Here is a 19,409-nt window from a genome sequence, read left to right as displayed (position 1 = left end):
TTTTGATGATAGGATACAAATTTCTTTGATGACGCACTGCAGCGTGTCGGCGGGATGCTGCGTCTGAGCTTCCCAGCAGTCGAGAACAAGAAAAATTCCATTTAGTTCACTGGGGGAAGCTTCCCGAACCTCCCGAGATCCTGCATTCCTCCGCTGAGCGCTAACAGCGCGGCTCCAGCCTGTCATCACGCCGCAGTCGCGGCTCTGTAATAAGACATTACTTTGATATTTCGCTCTTAGATCGCTTGATTAGAGCCTTTGTGTGCAAAGCAGCTTGTGTGGTGAGAATTAGCCCTTCAGACGGAGCAGCGCAGCTTTAAATGGAGCTTTTTCAGGCCTCATAGCGTCACTTCTTTTTTCAACGGGGATAATACACATTAATCATCTTTGTTTCTTAAAGTAAGTGTGCCACATTTAGCTAAATGGGGCATTTTTGTCTACGGGTTGATGTTAATGTTAAATGTAAACAACACTTCTCACAAAGGCAGGAACAGACATCACAGGGAAGCATTAAAAAGCGCTTAATTACAAAATGTATTAAACTAAACCCATAAAACGTAAACACACAGAACAAGTAAACATTTTTTGCAAGTATACAAAGCATGTAGTATAATTAAATGTTTAGTGGTGCAGTGCTTTTTGAAAGAGTGCAAGTGACCTGTGGTGTCCCCCAGGGTTCAATTCTTGAGCCACTATTATTTAATTGATACATGCTGCCTTTTGGCCAGATGCTACAAGACTATGGGATATCTAACCACAGCTATGCGGATGATACTCAGACCTACTCTCCCCAAACAACTATGGTCCTCTTGACTCACTCTGAAAGAGCCTTGAGCTCATCACTGACTGGATGGAACAAAACTTTCTGCAGTCGAATAAAAATAAAACAGAGATTATTTTATTTGGGAATAGCAATGAGAGGCTCTGACTAGCTTCCTGTCCGGATTCAAGAGCCCTTAAATCTAAAGGACTTGTACGTAACCTTGGTGCAGCCTTGGTGATCTCAGTTTTATCAGTCGTGTCAAAGCAGTTACTAAATCAGCTTTTTATCAGGTTAAGAACATCAACAAGATCAGAGATGTTCTGACTAAAGCAGTCCTGGAGAAACTCGTCCCATTTCAGGATTGATCACGATTATGAAAAGCAGACAATCGAGATAAAATGATTATTCCATTTTGCAACGATGCTCTCATTTTGTGTTGTGTTATGAACCCAGTGCACCCCTTTCCTTTACAGCAGCCCTCCCTAAAAGCCCAAACTCAGCACATTTATTTTAGTCTAATTTATTTTTATTTATCATTTTAAATGTGTTTACTAGTTGTCAGGAGGTCGGGGAAGTGCACGACACCATAGTTGATTGCATTTAAAATAATAAAGACAAAAAAATCTGCTGTTTTAAAAGTTCAGTAAATGCATGATGTTACTAAATCCGTGAGTAATTGTGTTAAATAATCGTGATCTCAATATTGTCCAAAATAATCGTGATTATGATTTTTGCCTTAATTGAGCAGACCTAACTTGAACGCAGTCAGTTTCACTCACTCATACATACAGTGTGCAAAACTTCATAAATATTAATTCAGCCCTCGTTGATCTGATACCCAAATTTATCCTTGATATATTACCATATCATGGCATCCACCACAGCTCTAAACTCATGATCCATCATAAAAAGAAACTGTGTCGTGTTCTGCTGTGTTCAAGGAGTCAGTTCATTCAGGCTTTTGTTCAATTCCAAAAAACTTGTCACAGCTGAATAGCCTCACATTCACTGTTGACCATTATCTTTAGTGTTGGGTTTTCCTGAAGACGTTTTGTTTAATTTAACAGGAGTGGTTTGTTCCACTTCTTGGCCGACAGATTTCTAAATGGCCTCTTTGTTTAGGATGAAGATAAGGGAGTCATCAGCCTCCTCTGTAACATCTGTCTTTAGTCACATGAGAACTGTTCATGTTGTACTTTCATTTGCTGAATGCTCATGGTTTTTTCCTTCTTTCTACCTTTTGCAGATTCCCGTTCTCTGGCCGTCATGCAGCTTTAGCTCGAGAGCTACGTCAGCAAAACCTTAACGTCCCGATGCCGTCTGTCCATCATTGACGGAGCTGCGCTTGAAGAAATGGACTTGGCCCCTCATGCTGGGTTACATCTTTGAGAACACAGCTCTGCTCTTCCCTGAGACTCAGATGGGTGACTTATGACAATGTAATTGATAGGGGGGCTTAAGTTCCGCAAGCAGCTGCAATCAGCTTGAGCCCTGGAGTAGACGACAAGACCAACCTGCTGCCTGCAGTCGCTGGAGGGCTCCAGGGCTCCTCTACAGTCATGCAGTCCTCAGAGGAGTTGTTCAACAGGAAACTGAAGGCCTTGAATGGCAGCATGGGGCCTCCAGCTGCTAGCATGCAGGGGAAGCCCGAGGGGGGCGGAAAAGCCAATGGCACACCTGCTGTGCCCAAAATGGGGGTGCGCGCCAGGGTGTCCGAATGGCCTCCAAAGAAGGAGAACTGGGAGAGCCGTGGTGGACCAAACTACGAAAGTGTTATTATGGCCTTTCAAAATGGGCAGCTGGACCAAAGCTTAGAAATCCCTGACGTGAACGAAGCACCTCTGGAACATGATTGTCCTGACACAAAGTATTCGCTGAATGACCTTTTGAGTCGCTCCCCTTTGAAGGGACTTCACCCAATCCGACAGCGGAGCAACAGCGACGTGACCATCAGCGATATCGATGCCGAGGACATCATGGACCAAAACGCCGTCAACCCGAACACTGGTGCCTCGCTGCATCGAGAATACGGCAGCACGTCCTCTATAGACCGGCAGGGTCTAGGCGGCGATGGGTTCTTCACGTTGTTGAAGGGTTACCGAGTGGACACGTTGGACCATCGGAGCGCTCCTCCATTCGGTTTCCCCGAGCTTCTACGCTGCGACACCGCTCTGTCACCTAGCTTGCAGACAGCTGCTCAGATAGCACGTGGAGAGATCGTCCGCATCTCGGGCTACGACTACGTGGATGCTTCCCTGTTCTACAGCCGTGAGAGGGAGAAGTCCTTCATGCGAAGGCTCAAGTCGGAATCGTCCGAAACGTCTCTCTTCCGGAAACTGAGAACTATCAAGAGTGAGCACGACGGCTTCCGGCTTTCCACGGAGCAGGAAGACCGCCGGCCTCTCGGTTTCCAGAAGTGTTTTGCTCACTATGACGTCCAGAGCATACTCTTTAACGTCAGTGAGGCCATGGCAAACCGGGCCAACCTCGGCCAGAGGAAGAACACCACCACCGGTGCCTCGGCTGCTTCGCAGTACCAGGTCCCAGGAGGCGGTGCCGTGAGTGGGAATGCTGCCGGCCCTCCTCCCATCTTTGAATCCCCGCTGGGCAGCCATGAAGACTTGAACCCTAAAGAGAACCTGGATGCTGACGAGGGTGACGGGAAGAGCAATGGGTTAGTGCTGAGTTGCCCACATTTCCGCAACGAGATTGGCGGCGAGGGCGAGAGGAGGATCTCTCTCTCGCGGGCCAATAGCGCCACCTACAGTGGAGGTGGAGAAAACTGTTCCTTTGAGTCCTCGTTAAGCTCACACTGCACTAACGCTGGCGTTTCCGTGCTGGAGGTACCGCGAGAAAACCAGCCCATCCACCGCGAAAAGGTCAAGAGATACATCATTGAGCACATCGACTTAGGAGCGTACTATTATCATAAATACTTCTATGGGAAAGGTAAGCTTCCGCTGGCACTTTACAAGCATTAACATCTGCCTTTAATCCTGAGCCCATCCAAAAAATGACTTTGAATCTAATCCTCCCCATTAATAATGTGGTTTATCTCTGCTGTCATCACTTTACTTAAGTGTTTCCCACAGATTTAAACTCTGGCGCTGAGGTGGGAGTCAGTCTGAAGCGTATTTAATGCCACAGTTTAAATAATTAGCATTTATTTACAGCGAATTCACTCAGTTTACAAATACACTGTTTTTCTTTCGCAAGACTATGTAGGTATTTCAATTAGACTCTTAAAAAAGGGTGCTTTAGTAAAGACATTGGTTCTACATAGAACCATGAACATTCTTTGCATGCTTAAACAGTTCTTTGCATGCTGAAATGGTTCTTCAGATTGATGGAAGATGTGTTGTATGTGGTTCCATATAGTACCAAGAAGGGTTCCGCTATTGTTACGATGTCAAGCTTGTAACAAGAGATTTTTGGTGCTATATAGAATCCTTTTCAAAAAGGTTTTACATAGAACCATACACAACACATTCTCCATCAATCTGAAGAACGATTTCACCATGCAAAGAACCGTTTGTGCATGCAGATGGTTCTTTGAGTGCTCATACTAAAGACCCCTTGAGGAACTGCCTTTTTAGGAGTGTAGGCTACGTTCAAATAGCTCTAAAACTAAGATTTGTTCTGTTTTAGTTGTGTCCTCGAGCGCGAGTGATGTTTATTTTCTTGTGAAACTGAATCGGATGTTTAATTTTGTTATTTTTAAAAGATTAATTACAGTTTTGTGGTTAAATTAAAAATGACTGTACACCACAACCACAGCTTTTACGGAACCTCACTGTTATTACTTTCTTTTATTTGATGAACGCTAAGTTTCGACCTCCACAGTATCGCTCTGCTCCTGCGTTAACTGAGTTAGGAACCGTGAGGGTCAGGATTAATTATCGGGAAAAAATGTTGTTTATTATTATTACTATTAGTAGTAGTAGTGCTATTAGTAGTAGTAGTGCTGGTGGCAGCATTTCTGTTCATTTTCCACTTTATCTCTCCATAGGAGTCACTGGTGTTACTGATCCTCATTGGTGTTCCACATAATAAAGGAACACCAGAGACATTTTTAATGAACAATGCATTTTACAGAATGTCTGCTACAGAACATCAAACCACATGTTGTCAATCATGGAAAATCCACTAAAATATGGAATTTAATCCATTTGTGTTCTATTTTTTCACAATTACCTCAGAATAAAGTCGGTCACACCAGTGACTTCAGCTAAAATCTTCATATGAAATCATGAGCTGAATGAGAAAATCTCTGATAACTGAAAGACTCAGTGGACTCACCATGTGCTTTTCTTCATAGATCCTCAGAAAACAGGTAATAGGAAGTTGAGTGATGTCATCAGTGTGACTTATTTCAAAATAAGAGTTTTTGTTATGCGGTAACACCAGTGACACGACTCCTGGGGACAACAACTTTTATTATATATTTTATAGTATTTATTTGTTTTCTTTGTCATTTAAATAATATTTTTCATAGTCATGTATAGATTATTGTAGTTAAAACTGACTGCAGAAAAATTAGTTTTTTTTTAACCCTCAAAATATGGCCTCAGCCTTTACACATGACTGTGAGGACGAGCTCTTCTGTGGTGCTTGGAATTCTGATTTAAAAACCAATATTGCTGAATTGAGGCTCAAGAAGGTGTAACAGTTAAAATAACATTGTTTTATTTAAACATGTAAATAAATTGTAACCCTAACATGTAAGTGTAATATATCTGAAAACGCTAGGAATACAAAAATTGACGTTTCTGTAGAATGACCCTAATAATAATGATAATGATAATAATAATGATGATAATGTGGTGTCAGTGTAGAGTAAGACAGGGGAGGCCGTGATTTTCACCATCACTCTTTATTAAACACCGGAGCCCCGTTTAGCTCTCTTTAGCTTAGCCTCCCAGTGAGGAGCCCTCGGCACGTTAGCCTCAGTGAGCTAATCGGCTAACCATGCAAACTTTACCGAGTGTTTAAGCAGTTTGAGCGCGATGTACGTAATGTGTGAGTAACTGCTTTGTCTGCCTGTGAACGTAGAGCAGAGCCACAGTGTAGCGCCTTTCGTTTTGGTCTTTCCTGTTCGCCGTGTAGCCTTTAGCATGCTAGCGACACAGCTAGCAGAGGATAGCGGAGAAGTCCTGTCAGCAGTCGTGGAGCAGTTCACAACCTGAAGCCCATTGAATTTTTGAATGTGATGGTTTTGAAATGTTACTCGTTTTACAGTAGTTTATTGCTGAAGCTTATAAACCGCTTTGTCCATCATTATTTTGGGGTTTGAGAAGGGAAATGCGGCAGGTCACAGTGATTTCTGGGTAAGCTCTGCTGCTGAAGATGACACTGGTGTTTGCTCGGTCCCTCGGTCCCTCGGCCCCTCAGTCCCCTGACGACTCATCTAACACCCTTCACTTCAGCTAATAAAGTAACGGAACAGCCCTTAAGGTGGTGCTGTGGATTCCCCCCAGGGGGAAATGAGTCCGAGTGGATGAGAGCTTATTAAAACCGCTGGTGAAACAGGGGGGCAGGGCAGAAAGGCACGTACACCACCAGCCACAGGCTTCACCCTGACAGGAGACCACCCTCCACACAGAGCACACTAACAACCCACAACCCCCAGAATAGCACAGTAAACACATACACACCTGTAACTGAGGAACAACATACACAGCATTTGAGTCCCTTTATCAGAGGGCGTGGGCATCCCATGATCCTCAGCATGGCCACGCCTCACAAGTGTCTCGAGGCTGGCGCCAGTCACTAGCAGGTTGATATTATTAGCAGCAGTGGTCCGCAGAGGACCCTCTCTCTGCAGCTAGCGCCAAACAATCCGGCCTATCAGGATAATAATAATAATAGTAATTTATTATTATTATTATTATTATTATTATTATTATCATTATTTTTAGCTGCTCTTCATTTTTCAGTAGCCTGTCTAGAGGAACCGATTGCCTACAGCGCCCTCATGTGTACAATACACACATGTTCAACTTGAATCCTATCAAAATGTCCACTGTTGTTTATTGGAAATGAAATGACAGTAAATGCAGCTATCGAGGTCAGTAAAGAGAGGATTTAAAGACACAGGCTGGAGTTAAAGGAGTGAAGCGAGTCTGATTCTCTACACAGCCTGCAGTGTTTCTGCTCCTCTGAACAGATTCAGCACCAACACTCACAGACGTCACTGTGTTTCTGCTCCGAACTACAGAATCACAGCTGAAGCTGAGCTTTCACAGATTAGTGAACGTTACTGACCCGTCGAGTGTGAATGACCCACTACAGGCTGCAGCAGCTAAAGCTTCCTCAGGGGGCGCTATACGACTCCAGGTGGAATAATCTATGACTTGAGCCACTGTCTGTTCAGAATGAATGAAAGGAAACCGAGCCTGATGCATTTGGGGAGTTTTTCTTTTTTCCCGTCGTATCGAACTCGATGTCCAAACCGCGGCGTGAACCGAACCGTGACTTCTGTTAAAACCTCTGATAGCAATCATTTATCTGTCGGTTAATGGTTCCCATTTCCGGAGCTGTGTAATAGCAGGTTGGCTGAGATTCGGGTTGCGGAGGGAGTGGCTGCGTTGCGTGTAAGAGGAATGACGAGTGAGATTGTGCTGCTGTCTGAAGGCTGTAATTTGTCATGCGAGAACGGGGAGGGAGGCAGTGCAGCTGTTCCCCTCGCAGGGCTGATGAAGCAGTGGCAGACCAAGGCTGGGGTCTGGAACCCTGTTCAAAGCACCACTTCTCCTCATTACAGCACCTCAGTGTGTCTGGAAGTGATGTGCCAAATGACAGGCAGGTCATTTCAGGGTTTGTGCGCCTCTGGATTTCTCTCGGCGTTTCTCGGTGTATTATATTACCCATTCTTCTGCAGACTTCCTCTCCCTCTCAGCGTTCGCATAGTCCAGTTTCCTGTGAAGTGCTGAGAAACGAGTTTAACAGCCACGATTTGTGCCGCCTGCATTTAGCAATTTAAAAATGTGCCGAGCTTCAAAATCATGTTGGTATGCTTTATTTTTTGCTGAGAAAAGGGTTCCTGTGCACTTTGAGGTGGTGCCTGACCTTGTCTGTGACAAAATCACTTGCTTTTGTGCAACGTTGGTGTTTCACAATTGACTGTTGATTATGCAATATGGTTGCTCATAAATAGTTGATCTACAAGAAAAGGGCTGTGCAAAAATCAGAGACCCCCCCTTCATGTATTTAATTGCCAGTCAAAACCGCCATTAAATACAAGTTATTCAGTTTTCAGTATCGGCTCACTCTACTCTCAGCTGTGTGAGTCAGTGAGTCACTCTTCCCCTTTATTCCAGCTTCCATTCTTTACAGGAGACTCACTTTCAGCTCCTCAAAGAATCTGCAGACACACCTCCAAAGTTCAGTCTTAGAAGCTGGTTGATCATTTTCTGAAGTAATCAAACACATTCAGTGGTGTTGAGGTCTGGACTCTGGGGTGGTCAGTCCATCGTTCAGCTTCTTTGTTTGATGTGTCCGTCTCCTTTTCTCAGTGAGGTTCTTCTTGATCAGCTACACATCCTTTCAGACCCACAGCGCTGAGTCGTCTTCTCACAGTGGAAGGATGGACAGAAACACCTGTGGATGTTTTTAGATCTGATCAGCTTGATTTTCTCCTCTCTCTCAGAGATGAAAGCTTTAAGTGCTGTTTATCTGATGGGGGCAGTTTTGGGGTCGACCAGCTCTTCCAGGTGGCTGTTAGGAGCCACATTTTCTCTGTAGCTTTAGTCAGTTTTTGACCTCCAGTTTCTGTAAACTCCTTTGTCTTTCTCCTTCATCATGCAAGCGGATTATCTTGCATTAAATCTTCTCACTAATATCACCAGAAAATGAGTAGCTTGTACGTGGTAGCGCTTTTGAGTAGATATTAAATAAATGAAGGTTGGTTTTCTGATTTCTGCACTGCACTGTTCTTCATGCGGTTCCCAGTGGGCATTTGGAAAGAACAGGCTGCTCTGTATTTTGGGGCCAGCTTTCTGTGTGAGGCAGGAGCTGCACTGATTCCCTCACCTCATCTGTCTGTGCAGATCTCTCTCACATACACGAGCCACGCGACCTGCGCTGGATCTGGGGCACTCATTAACCTCCACAGTGTTCAGACACACACAGTCGGCTAAGCCTTACCAAACCTTACCGAGCCTTGTTCAGTTTATTTGGGCATCAGTTAATGAATTTGAACGTGTTTAACTGATATGTTTGTTTAATTCTCCTCTGCTCAGTTTCTGAAAACTTTCACAGGCACTATGAACTCACTCAACCAATCACTGTTGTCTCTGCCGTTGGCATGGTGACAGTCAGGATGGCAGGTCCGCTGTGTCCCAGCAACTACCAGTTTTTGGTAAACAATAATAACTACAAGTGGAAAGTCTGTGAATGAACTTTAGGTTGGCTTGACAGCCATTTGCTATTATATCCCAGGTGGTTGCTAAGGTGTTGGTGGGCCTTTGCTGTGTTATCCCAGATGGTTGCTAAGGTGTTGCAAGGCTGTTGCTGTGTTATCCCAGGTGGTTGCTAAGGTGTTGCTAAGCCATTGCTGTTGTATCCCAGGTGGTTGCTAAGGTGTTGCTAAGCCATTGCTACTGTATCCCAGGTGGTTGCTAAGATGTTGGTGGGCCATTGCTATTGTATCCCAGGTGGTTGCTAAGATGTTGCAAGGTCACTGCTATTCTATAACAGGTGGTTGCTACGGTGCTGCTAGGGCGTTGAAATGGAAATCTTGAAACTTCAGTGAAATTTCTCGATCAGAGTGGTTTGGTGTAGATACAGTATTTCTGGAGTATTTCTGTTCACCGTGGTGGCGATAGGAACCAGATGTCTGAAGAGTTTTCATTTGCTCTCTTCCTTTTCATGGATGATGTTAGCATCTCCGAAATCAAAGCTCAGCCCAAATGGGGCTCTAACTGGGCCACAGAAAAACTCAAAATGAGGTGGTTCTCCTTTCACTTTTATAAAATAAAAGAACAAAGAGTAAAAGTTATTTTAACAACATGATGAAATGCAAAAAAAGTATCGTTTTGATGCAAAAAAATTCATAGTGAATATTTAGCATTTTCATGTCGTTTATTCGTATTCGACATTCAGTGTGTAACTTTTGTCACCTAGGTTACCGTTCCATTCAGGCCTTCATCTCTCCCTCTGTTACCTTTCACAAGATACGACTACGTGATTAAATTCATGTGTTTTTATAATCTTAGGCGTTTTAATTGTCTTCACCGCCGCTTCTCCTGCTGTTCAGCTGTGAAGACATGATGTTCTCCTCGTCTTCGCCGAGCTCTGTGCTGTCAGCCTTTCCCTGCTGAGGAGCTCTCAGGTGTTCGAGAGCAGATCCCTGGTGAGGGTGTCTGTTATTTCCTGAATCCCCTGGATTTTGTCCTGGATTTGAGTGGGATTAACGGCTGTTTGTTTAAGGCATTTTCCCAACAGCTTCACAGCTCTAGCTCCTGTTAGTCAACCTGCCGTCTTAGTGACATTATGTTGTGGTGTCTTCTTTTCATGCGGCGGCGCAGGAAGGAGACAGAACAGATGTGCAGCTGCGGTTTAATCCCACAGCTAATTTCTTAGTCGCTCTCCTAATGCTTTGTGATTTACATCGAATAAAGCCTTATTACGGTCATTTTCTCTCGTAATGAAGTCCTGTTTCTGTGTGTCTCCTGATTTTTGGCAGCACATGTTGCCTTTATTCATGAATAGGCTTGTTTGTTTGTTTATTCATTTGCTCCTTTATTTATTTATTTATTTATTTCCACTTCCAAATGAGGTGTATTTAAGAATGGTCTCAAATGGGGTTAAGCCCTGTCCAGAGGTTTATATAATCCATGACTGACCCCTGCTTTGTGGTGTAATCAGAGATTATAGTTCATATACAGGAATGATAATGTGGACAGAAATGAGCCTCTCCTGCCCCGAGAGTCCGTACAGATGTGCCCCAGTTAAAGTGGCAGTTTGGATTTTTAAAAGACTCAAATGGTTGTTGTTGTTATGTTTATGATTAAATCTTCTGTGAGACCATAAATGTGAAAATTATGTTGATATTTTGTGAATTATTTCCTATTTCTGAAAATAATTTACAACCCAACAGCCAAAAAAACATGGACGGCATGTTAAAATTAAAACAAATTAAAACAAATTAAGCAGTAATTTGTAAATTATTTTTAATCTGTATTACGTTGCAAACAATACGAAAGCCGTTATTTCATGTTTTTTTACCCCATGAATTTTGTTTTTTCAAAATAAACACATTTCAATTTTGATTCTTGCAGCATGACTGAGACACTGTTTTATGATAGTTTAGAGAACTTAAACTCCATTCATGGTGGAGGGATACATGCAGGGCGCTGTGAGGCAAAATAGTCCCCAAAGAAAACTTATTATTTCAGATTTTCCACTATTTTCCATCATCAACATTCCATATAAACTCAGAAGACTCGTGTAGGTTCACTGGTGGTTCTGGATAGTAAATAAAATGTCTATATTTGTGTTGTAGTCATGGCGACCCCTGGTTCCTATCAGCACCACTGTAAAGACATCTGAACCATTTCACACCAAACCTCTCTGAATCTCTCTGATTACACCTCACACACTGAGTTATGGAGGAATTTTGAAAAATCAGTGGAAGTTTGAAATGTGCAGACCATGGTGTTGGAGCACTGTCTCAGAATATGTAGACAGTCTCCAGTGTTATTAAATATTACACCGATCAGGCACAACATTCTGACCACCTCCTTGTTTCTACGCTCATTGTCCATTTTATCAGCTCCACTTACTATATAGGAGCACTTTGTAGTTCTACAGTTACAGACTGTAGTCCATCTGTTTCTCTGATACTTTGTTAGCCCCCTTTTACCCTGTTCTTCAGTGGTCAGGACCCCCATGGACCCTCACAGAGCAGGTACTATTTGGGTGGTGGATCATTCTCAGCACTGCAGTAACACTGATGTGGTGGTGGTGTGTTAGTGTGTGTTGTGCTGGTCTGAGTGGATCAGACACAGCAGTGCTGCTGGAGTTTTTAAACACCTCAGTGTCACTGCTGGACTGAGAATAGTCCACCAACCAAAAATACCCAGCCAACAGCGTCTTGTGGGCAGCGTCCTGTGACCACTGATGAAGGACTAGAGGATGACCAACACAAACTGTGCAGCAGCAGATGAGCTATCGTCTCTGACTTTACATCTACAAGGTGGACTGACAAGGTAGGAGTGTCTAATAGAGTGGACAGTGAGTGGACACAGTGTTTAAAAACTCCAGCAGCACTGCTGTGTCTGATCCACTCAGACCAGCACAACACACACTAACACACCACCACCACATCAGTGTTACTGCAGTGCTGAGAATGATCCACCACCCAAATAGTACCTGCTCTGTGAGGGTCCATGGGGGTCCTGACCACTGAAGAACAGGGTAAAAGGGGGCTAACAAAGTATCAGAGAAACAGATGGACTACAGTCTGTAACTGTAGAACTACAAAGTGCACCTATATAGTAAGTGGAGCTGATAAAATGGACAATGAGCGTAGAAACAAGGAGGTGGTCAGAATGTTACGCCTGATCAGTGTATAACTGAAGATCTGATACACAGTATTAGTGCTGAGCTCCTATCAGCAGAAAACACTGGGCTGATTATCAGAGGAAGACAGAATGGATCCAGTCTGATTTACTGACCATTGCAGACTAACAGAATTTCTCATAGCACAACTTAATGTATAGGTCAGTAACAGTAGCTACAGTAGCCACATGTTTACATAACAACAAGTAGCATAACAACTACTAGACATTTTAATCATTTTTGCTACACAAAAAATGTTTTCAAGAGTTCTTCAGTAAAGACAGTGCTTCTAAATAGAACCTTGAACACTCAAAGAACCATTTGCTTACTTAAATGGTTCTTTGCATGGTGAAGTGGTTCTTCAGATTGATGGAGAATGTGCTGTATGCAGTTCTATATGGCTCCTTTTCAAAAATGGTTCTATATGGCATTAAAAATAGTTCTCCTTTTGTATAAGCCTGACATTGTAACAATACAAGCTTAAAAAGATGGTTCTTCAAGAGTTCTTAAGTAAAGAAAATGGTTCTACATAGAACCATGAACACACTCAAAGAATCATTTGCATGATTAAAGGGTTCTTTGCATCATAAGAGCGTTCTTCAGATTGATGAAGAATGTGCTAAAGATGGTTCTGTATAGAACCCTTTTCAAAAAGGTTCTGTATCATTTCTGAATTCTGAATCACATTCTCCGTCAATCTGAAGAACCGTTTCACCATGTAAAGAACCAGTTAAGCATGAAAAGGGTGCTATATAGAACCATTTACAATGCGTTCTTCATTTACTGAACTACTACTACTTTTTTAAGCATGTATAATTCTGAAGAATTATTATTAATAATGATAATAATTAATAATAATACGCTCACTGACTGACTGAGTGACTGACTGAGTCTCTGTTGATTCCTGCGTGTGAGGAGTGCAGTAACCTCGTTTCAGTCTAGTTAACGGCGGCTCACAGGGACGTTCTCAGAGGTGTCGTCTGATGAGAATGCTAAATTAATCTGCTGGTCTCTGTATGAATGGCTGCCTCCTGCTGCTGAAGTTCCTTTAATACCTGAGTGCTGAGCAGCTGATGGCGGTCCGTCAAAACGAAGCTTGTCCAGTCTTGTTTTAAACAGACTAATTTTGTACTCGTTTGTGCTGTAAGCGATACGGCTGTTGTGGTTTGTTTGTATTTGTTATGGTTTTATATTAGTCATGTTGTTGGCTGTGTGCCGGACGCTTTTTTAAGGAGGTCACAGAGTCCAGAGTGGAAAATCAGCACACGGCAAAAAAAACATTAAATGCAAAACAAGAAGAGAACGTCTGGGTTCAACTGTGGCAGTTTGACTTACTGAGACACTAAGAAATGAGATGAAATGTTTTTATTTAATTATTTGTTTTTGTAATTCACTATATTAATTTTATACATGAACAGCATTACAGTACAATGCACACACACACACACACATTTTCTAAGCCGCTTATCCTCCTGGGTTGCGGGGGGAGCTGGAGCCTATCCCAGCAGTCATTGGGCAGAAGGCAGGAAACACCCTGGACAGGTTGCCAGTCCATCACAGGCAGAACAATGCAATGCAAGCAAAGCAAAGGATGTGTTTTTGTCTTGCACTCCCTATATCCCTCCCCCCTGCACCCCTATATCCCTCCCCCTACACCCCTATATCCCTCCCCCTGCACCCCTTTATCCCTCCCCCTGCACCCCTATATCCCTCCCCCTACACCCCTATATCCCTCCCCCTGCACTCCTATATCCCTCCCCCTACAACCCTATATCCCTCCCCCTACACCCCTATATCCCTCCCCCTACACCCCTATATCCCTCCCCCTGCACCCCATATCCCTCCCCCTGCACCCCTATATCCCTCCCCCTGCACTCCCTATATCCCTCCCCCTACACCCCTATATCCCTCCCCCTGCACTCCTATATCCCTCCCCCTGCACCCCTATATCCCTCCCCCTGCACCCCTATATCCCTCCCCCTGCACTCCCTATATCCCTCCCCCTACACCCCTATATCCCTCCCCCTGCACTCCTATATCCCTCCCCCTGCACCCCTATATCCCTCCCCCTGCACCCCTATATCCCTCCCCCTGCACCCCTATATCCCTCCCCCTACACCCCTATATCCCTCCCCCCTACACCCCTATATCCCTCCCCCCTGCACCCCTATATCTCTCCCCCTACACCCCTATATCCCTCCCCCCTGATTAAGATGGGATATGAGGGGATAACAGGATAAAGCAATAAGATTTAACATGGTTTGAATAAACAACATAAAAATAATACCAATAAAAACAACAAAATAAAATAATGCTAATAAACAACAAAACAACAAAACAACAATAACGATGATAATGATGATAACATTGAAAATAATCATAGACATAAAATAAAGGGGCCCTGCGATGGACTGGCGACCTGTCCAGGGTGTATGCTGCCTTCCGCCCAATGACAGCTGGGATAGGCTCCAGCACCCCACCGCGACCCAGAAGGATAAGCGGTTTAGATGATGTATGTATGTATGTATAAAATAAAGGGGTAATTGTTTAACTCAGTAGATGTTTAATTAGTTCTTGCCTGTCTTCATATCTGCAAAGTAGCATGTTTTTCTTGATTGCCCCTTACTGTAGATAAATATAGGAGAGATTGTAACCGTTGGCAGACGCCCCCTAGTGTAGATAAAGGCTCCTGCTCACTCAGTCAGGCAGATCTTTCTTTTTATTCCTGAATGATGTCTCTAATGTGTTCTCTGTCTTTTATCTGTTCTGCTCGTCTTTCGCTGCTGACCCCTCAGACCACCAGAACTACTTTGGGGTGGATGAGAACCTGGGTCCAGTGGCGGTCAGCGTGCGGAGAGAGAAACTTGAAGATGGGAAGGAGAAAGATGGATCACCATACAATTACCGCATCGTCTTCAGGACCAGCCAGGTAAAGAACCCAACACTCGTCTAGTGTTTTACAGATATTGAGTTAAAGCTCCTTATTAATGCACTGTAGCAGCACTCGTTTATGAAAATTAGTGACACCTTTAGAGGGCAGCGGTGAGCGTGTTTGTTTATTTACAGAAGAGTTTTATTAGTATTGACTTAAGCAGATACACTATATGGACAAAAGCATTGGGAGACCTACACATCACACCTACTGGAGCTTTTATGAATCCCATTCTAAATCCACAGGCATTAATATGGAGTTGGTCCCCCTTTGCAGCTCTAACAGCTTCCACTCTTCTGGGAAGCTTCTACAAGATTTTGGAGTCTGTCTGTGGGAATTTGTGTCCATTCATCCAGAAGAGTTTTTGTGAGGTCAGACGCTGATGTTGGACGAGAGGGTCTGGCTCACAGTCTCCGTTCTAGTTCATCCCAAAGGTGTTCAGTGGGGTTGAGGTCAGGGCTCTGTGAGGGCCAGTCAAGTTCTTTCACACCAAACTCACCCAGTCAGGCCTTTATGGAGCTGCTTTGTGCACTGGGGCTCAGTCATGCTGGAACAGGAAAGGTTCTTCCCCAAACTGTTCCCACAAAGTTGGAAGTGTACAGTTGTGCAAAATGTCTTGTTCTTCTGAAGCGTTAAGGTTCCCCTTCACTGGAACTAAGGGTTCTAGATCAACCCCTGAAAAACAGCCCCATATCATCATCCCTCCTCCACCAAACTCTACAGCTGGCACAGTGCAGTCAGGCAGGTAACGTTCTCCTGGCATTCGCCAAACCCAGACTCGTCCATCAGACTGACAGGTAGAGAAGCTGATTCATCACTCCAGAGAACACGGTTCCACTGCTCCAGAGTCCAGTGGCAGTGCTTTGCACCCCTCCATCCGACGCTTGGCATTGCGCATAGTGATCTTAGGCTTGTGTGCAGCTGCTCAGCCATGGAGACCCATTTCGTGAAGCTCCTGATGCGAGTTTGCGTGGCCTACTGCATCATGGCTAAGCTGTTGATGCACCTAGACACCTGAACTCAGTAATTAGGAGGGGTGTCCAAATACTTTTGTACATATAGTGTATGTACATTAAAAATGTGATCATATCCCTAATTCTCATCTCTCTGTTCCAGTCTCTTACACAGATCAAAGATTTGTTTGATTCTTCAGTAAGAGAGTATCTTAGCCACAGTGCCTCCGCTTCTGCCTCCTCCTCAGCTCTGTCCAAACTTCTCGGCACTCAGTCGAGACTAACGCGGTGATTTGCTGAGGACGGAGCAGCAGTGGAGCGTAAGAGCATTAAGTGAGGATGAAAAGTTTTAGTGGAGCACTAAACACTGCTGAGTGTTGCCCGTTCGCCTCAGTGCACCGGCGAGTTCAGCCAGCAGCCCTGAGCATCAGCTTCATTTGAGGGTAATTAGGCAGAGTGACTGAGGGAGTGTCTGGACTCTCACTCTACTGTGGCAGTCAAAATGTGAGACAGTGTAAGAAATGAGTTTCTTACTTCATCTCTTTTATTTGTGATTCAGTGACCCATTTATTTTTGGCCTGGAGTGTGGAACGGGCAACAGTACATAAATCATAATAATAAATATATGACATATTCTGATAGGTGTTAATTAAGGATGTGCTGATATGGGAATTGTGGGCTGATGCTGATATGTTCTATTTTTATGCGCTTATCTGCTGATGCCCGTACACAAACCTTTATAAAGTGTAGAAACTGGGACTAAATCTGCCTAAATCTCCATTACAGGAACAGATGTAGCATTTATTTCTGTACAGTTACAAATGCAGTAAAACAAATAAAATGCAGGTGTTTTAGTGCAGAAACCCAGATTCACAAACATTCACATCCCCACAAGGGGGTGCTATAACCATTCAAGTAGCGTTTGTGCATCATTAAGGAGACAAGACCCGTGCATGAACGCACACCAGCAGGAGCTTGTACTAGGCTGCTAGTTAAGACCAAGACTATTGTTGAGTCCAAATGATGTTGAGACTGAGATAAGACCAAGTCCAAATGATGTTGAGTCTGAGATAAAACCAAGTCCAAATGATGTCGAGTCTGAGATAAGACCAAGTCCAAATGATGTCGAGACTGAGACAAGACCAAGTCTAAATGATGTTGAGTCTGAGATAAGACAGAGTCCAAATGATGTCGAGACTGAGATAAGACAGAGTCCAAATGATGTCAACACTGAGACAAGACAGAGTCCAAATGATGTTGAGACTGAGACAAGACCAAGTCTAAGTCCAAATAATGTCAAGACTGAGACAAGAACAAGACAGAGTCCGAGTGATGTTGAGACTGAAACAAGACCAAGTCACTAGTAGTAGTTAGTTAGGTGGTAGCTAGTCCTGTCTCAACATCACTTGGTCTTGTCTCAGTCTCAGCATCATTTGGAGACAAGACCAGCTACCACCTAACTAACTACTACTAGTGATATAAAAATCAGATTAGTTGTATTATGTGCTGAGCAGATTTGAGGTCCAGTCCTGAACATGTAGCTGCGTAACGAGAGACCCAGACTGTCCACATCACTCACACTGAACTGAGTAATCACAGATCAGCAGCCCTGAAGAGCAAAACCACCGAGATCCAGCTCACTCTAACTCAGCCCGATTCCACTCACTCTGTTTTTTCAAAGCCCAGTGACCAAAAAGCAAGTGACCATCAAGGCAAGAGGGGAGAGTTTGATTTTATGAGACCTGACTGGAAATCTTTCTGCGCAGCACGGTCAAGTAGCTCACAGAGCAGTGCCCACTGCCTTCTTCTGTGTCTGTTAGCACTGTCCAGGCCTTATAACGCCACAGTGTCGTCACACATGCAGATCACAGTCTCACGCATATTAAATACCTTTATAAATCATTTACATACTTTATTTCAAATATTTAGTCAAGAGCTAGAGCTCATAGTACTGTAATAACTGTAATATGAAATATTCTCACTGCATAACGTGCAGTACCAAACACAGTCATACGGACAGCGACGCAGGTTCAGTCCTGGTGTTTATGTATGTTTTGATGTACAAAATGTCCAAAGGTTGTTCAGTTTGAGCTGTACTGTCATATTTAAAGCCACCTATGATGCTGGGTTTTACTGTTTGCCTGCTGAAAAAAGTTAGTCAACCCAAAAATGTGTTTGGATTCAAAATGTGTCTGTAAACATTATCCCTTTTTAGAATAAACTCATTAATTGACATATTAAATCACATTGATCTTTACCTTTAGGTAAGTAATGATTCCACTGCCGGATTTGAAATGTGTTACTGCAGCTGTATGCGCTCCTGCTGGTGTGGGTTCGTTTGCAGTTTTCGTCTTTTTAAATAATGCACAAAACTGCTGCTCATGTGCTTATAGCACCCCCTTGTGGGGAAACTGAATTATATGAAGCGGGAAAATGAATTTAGTGCATTTCATAAAATGAACAGTTAAAGCTCAAATCCTTTACACACAGGTTCTGTTTACAGCTAAAATGACCGATTCTTCTATTAATTAGGACGAATGTTTTTAGCTGTGTTGTGATGTAGGTTTTATTTCTGTGCTGCAAAACTTTAATACTACTCATTATGTCAAAATCCAGGCCAGAAAACAGAGTTTATTTTATCGTAAGATGTTATTAAAGCATCATAATGGCTTTCCTGTGCGGTTATTTTCATATAAGTGCCCCCAACCCTCCACCAGCTGCTGCTACACCCCCTAATCCCCCTTCTGTGGAGTGTTGTACTGGTGGGATGCACTAACAAGGTTTGCCCCTCTTTTGTGGAAGCGTAGCTTCACCACTGAATCCAAGAAATGGACAAATATCTACAATATCGCTCAGACAGTCGTCAGTCAGAACAGCACCTCAGGCTGTGAACAGATGATGTTTCCCCATTTTTCATTACTGACAGCACATTAATGCATTTACTGTGAGTGACAGAGCCAGTTAGCCTCACTGAAACAGCTGATAAAGACAAAATCAGTTCAGATAATTTTGGATGGCTTTCAGATTGATCTGTCACGTACTGCGGCGCTCACAGGCACAGCACTTCATAAAATGTGATAAATACACTGCTGACAGCATAGACTAGGAGGAGCGTCTGTCACGTAACACCGAAATATGTACAGTTACAGTTGCTTGGTTGACCACACGGCCGGAGAAAGTGGAAAGTCAGCTGTACATC

At 43.6% G+C, this 19,409-nt stretch overlaps 1 protein-coding gene across 1 annotated transcript in view; it reads left to right on the top strand.

Annotated features, from left to right (window-relative positions):
- LOC118810079 (signal-induced proliferation-associated 1-like protein 2) overlaps positions 1–19,409 on the top strand; it is a 183,621-nt gene that overhangs the window by 55,353 nt on the left and 108,859 nt on the right. The window contains exons 2-3 of the mRNA XM_036573604.1: positions 2,010–3,712; positions 15,121–15,254. Of these exons, the coding sequence (XP_036429497.1) occupies positions 2,323–3,712; positions 15,121–15,254 (1,524 nt within the window). The 5' untranslated portion in view covers positions 2,010–2,322. The remainder of the gene's footprint in view (positions 1–2,009; positions 3,713–15,120; positions 15,255–19,409) is intronic.

This window comes from Colossoma macropomum, unplaced genomic scaffold (genome assembly GCF_904425465.1).
Source record: "Colossoma macropomum unplaced genomic scaffold, Colossoma_macropomum, whole genome shotgun sequence".
Classification (NCBI taxonomy): domain Eukaryota; kingdom Metazoa; phylum Chordata; class Actinopteri; order Characiformes; family Serrasalmidae; genus Colossoma; species Colossoma macropomum.
The sequence above is the reverse complement of the archived record's forward strand: the minus strand, read 5'-3'. Positions and strand labels throughout refer to the sequence as shown.